This window comes from Elephantulus edwardii, unplaced genomic scaffold (assembly GCF_000299155.1).
Source record: "Elephantulus edwardii isolate Elephantulus edwardi_28Jun2011 unplaced genomic scaffold, EleEdw1.0 scaffold00431, whole genome shotgun sequence".
NCBI classification, from domain to species: Eukaryota; Metazoa; Chordata; class Mammalia; order Macroscelidea; family Macroscelididae; genus Elephantulus; species Elephantulus edwardii.
Window position 1 is genome coordinate 528,112 of NW_006400181.1, and position 3,835 is coordinate 531,946.

The following is a 3,835-nucleotide window of genomic DNA, read 5'->3' on the forward strand; positions in this document are numbered from 1 at the left end:
TCTGGTAAAACGTTCTAATCTTTTGTTCATAAGGTTGCCTTGGGCAGTAGTAGACTGGACAATACCTAACAACAACATACAGATTAAATAAGTACACTGAAAGGATACAACCTTGACAAACATATTTCCTGATTATACTATGCAGTTTCTCCTTGTTATGTTCAAATGTCTACTTCTTGTTCTGTGTACAGATTTCTTATGACCACATTTACATGCTCTGGAATTCTCTTTCTAACTCCTACACTTGTGAATGTGATTGTTTGCAACTAGGATCTATGAAGATATTTTCCAATAAGTTACGATTAAGTCATCCTGGAACAGAATGAGTTCCATCGGCATTCTTAAATGAGAAAAAGATAGAACTGGACACAGAGAGACAAATGATGCTATGAATATTACAGAATATTTCTTTGTGCTGTGTTCTTCATATCGTGCTGACTTCTCCCCAATTGTGTATCAGGTTTCCCTCTACAATGATCAATACATATCTATGATTTAGAGAGTGACTCCCCTGCCTACCTCTCCCATCCTATGTAATTATCAAAGAATATTTCCTTCTGCATGTATCCCTATTCTTGACTTTCTGCAATAGTGGTAAATAACATATATTCTCTTAGGCTTGACTCATGTCATTCATTGGGAGGAGGAGCGGCTTCCACTTCCTAGACAACATGCCCCTGGACTCTGTGAACTTTGATAAATGTCGATAGTTATAGAACAGCTCCAGGCCTTTTGCTCATGGGGTCACTATGAGTTGTGCTCAACTCGAAGGCAATCAACGACAACAATTTCATTCAATATGCTGTCACCCAGACACATGCATAAAACCTGCATGACGAGGCATTTCATGGATCTTGGTTGTTCTTTATTGCTTGGTAGAAATTCATTGTATGTATGAATTACAATTCATTTATCCATTCATCCTTTGATTGACACTAAGGTGTCTCTATCTTTTTGTTATATAAAGAAAGCTGCAATAAACCTGAGTGTGCATATGTATATGCCTATAACAGCTTTTACGTTTTTAGAATATGGCTAGGAGTGAGATTGTTAGATCACATAGTAGGCATTTCTATTTCTACCTTTTTTTGGAAGCACACAACCATTTTCTGTAGTGGTTACACAGTCTCCTCCAGCACTGGCGTGGTTCCTAGTGACCTGTGTTGCTAATCCAAAGGCTGTGCTTTTCTGGAAGTTCAAATTGAAGGTTGAAGAAAGATGAGTATTCTACTCTATGATTCTAGCCTATGATTTACAGACTCAGACACTCAACATAGGATCGCTATGAGCCAGAGTCATCTCTACAACAACTTGCATTGGAATTTGAGTTTGACCAGAAGTATATAAATATTGCTCCCCAAACTTTCTAATAGTTACTGCTTTCTGCATTTTTCACTAGTGTCAATATTATCTTGTACATAAGGTATCTCATTTCAGTTTAGATGTGTGTCTCCGTAATGGCTAATAAACCTAAGGGTCTCTTCATGGTTCATTGCCACCTGATTGCCTTTGTTAGTGAGGTGTCTATTGATATTTTTAGCCCATTTTTAATTATATTGATTGTATTTTACTACAAATTGATAGAAAACATGCTTTTTACAAATTTAAGAAATTGTCAGATAGTTTATTACTATATTTTCCCCCAGTGTGTATGTTTTTGTTTCACCTTTTATTGGGGAAAACTTTTGATGGTCATAAGTATTTAATTTTCTTATAAGTCTCAGCTATCAAGTTAAGCTTTGATTGCTGTTGTCATTGTGTGTGTGCATCTTAGTTTTGTGTCATAATCTGTTTATGTCCTAGATTAGGATGCTAAATTGTTTCCATTATTTCTTCTAGGAACATTATAATTTTAGGGTTAATATTTAGGTCTTTGATTCATGTTGAGTTAGTTCTTGTTTATGGTGTGAAGTGTGGCTTTTGCTTCATTTATATCTATCTCTGTCTATCTATCTATCTATCTATCTATCTATCTATCTATCTATCTATCTATCTATCTATCTATCTATCTATCTTGTGGCCTAGTGAAAAAAAAGCTGTACTGCAATCGCTATGCTGCGCAGTTTGAAGCCACCAGCTGCTCCGTGGGAAAAGAATAAGCAAACTCCTCCCAAGTGATTAATTGCCTCTGAAAACCTTCTGAAGGGTCTGCTATGGGTTGATTCTGACTCTATGGTACACAACAACACATCTACACACACACACACACACACACACACACACACACAGTAGAATTGAGCAACAGATAGAACATTTAAAATAATAAACAGGACATTTTAAATCTTTCCTTGGCCTAAAAAATTTGTTCTAAATGCTAGTTAAATTTTTTTACTCAATTATATGATTGCACATTTCCTAAAGTAGATGGGTTTTACTTTAGAAAAGGAAAAAATAGTCGCGTATGCACGTGAACTATAAAATTACAAAGTGACATAACATAGTTTCAGCTGTAACAGGAAAAATACCTACTTATTCTTTCAACCTCTACACTTTTTCTATTAGAGGATTTCTAAACTCAAAGAATAATTCATTTTTTCATGTTGGATGTTTTTGCATCAATCAAAGAAACCTTTTTAGAGACTCCATTGAGTCGTCATGATCCTTCTGATCATTCATTGTCTGCGTGTTGCTTTAGAATTAGCAACGGTGTGTTCATTACGGGCAAGTACTCTTACCCTACTTCCGGTGAGCTTTTTACTCCAAAGCCTTTTCATAGCATTTTTCATTTCAGAATTCCTAAAGGTGTATATTATAGGATTCAACAGAGGAGTGAATACTGTAAAAACTACACACAAGGACTTGTCAATGGGAAAGTTAGCCACTGGTCTGACATACATGAAAATACAGGGGACAAAAAACAGGATGATCACCGTGATGTGGGAGCTGCAGGTCGACAGGGCTTTAGTCCTCCCTTCCTGACTGTGAGTCTTCAGAGCATTTAGAATGACACCGTAGGATATCAGCAGAAGGAGAAAGATCACCATACAGATGGCTCCACCATTGGCAACCACAGTGAGACCTACAAAATAGGTGTCAGTGCAAGCCAGTTCCAGCAAAGGGTACATGTCACAGATGAAGTGATCAATGATATTAGGGCCACAGAAAGGCAGGCTGTACACAACGAGAATTTGAACCAAAGAATGTGTAAAACCTCCAACCCAGGACAACATCAGCAACAGAATGCAAACCCGTCTATTCATGATGGTCAGGTAGTGGAGGGGCTTACAGATGGCCACCAGGAGAAAAACCTCAGCACCGCCGAAAGAGTGAGCTATAAAAAGCTGGCCCATGCAGGCTGAGAAGGAAATAGTCTTTTTAGCACGAAGCAAGTCTGCAATCATTTTGGGGGAAATGGCGGTGCAGTAAACGGCATCCATGAGTGAGAGATAGGCAAGGAAGAAGTACATTGGAGAATTTAAGGCGGGGCTGAAAAGAACAGTCACCACAATAAGCAGGTTGCCCGCCATGGTCACAACGTAGATGAACAAAAACATGACAAATAACGCTTTTTGGAGCTCCATATTTTTAGTGAGTCCCAGGAGGATAAATTCTGTTACATTGTTACTCTGTCCCATTTACTCTCTCTCCTATAGGAACTGTTTCAGAGATGATCACTTAGAAAAACAAGACCTGTAATGAAATCATGACATACTATTATATATCTGCAAAACCATGTACTTCACTGTGTGTCTCCTCTGACTATTTGTACATAATGAACATTTAGAAATATCTATTTTCTATTTCAATTCCCAGTATAACTTTCTTGACAATTCTTTTCCTTCTCAAATAAGTGCATTAAAATTCACACACACACACACACACACACACACACACA

At 37.5% G+C, this 3,835-nt stretch overlaps 1 protein-coding gene across 1 annotated transcript; it reads right to left on the reverse strand.

Annotated features, from left to right (window-relative positions):
- Nucleotides 1–2,612: 2,612 nt before the first annotated feature.
- On the reverse strand, nt 2,613–3,575 carry LOC102871897 (olfactory receptor 4A16-like). The gene has a single exon (XM_006902606.1). It carries the CDS (start codon nt 3,573–3,575, stop codon nt 2,613–2,615), a length of 963 nt encoding a protein of 320 aa, XP_006902668.1.
- Nucleotides 3,576–3,835: the final 260 nt, after the last annotated feature.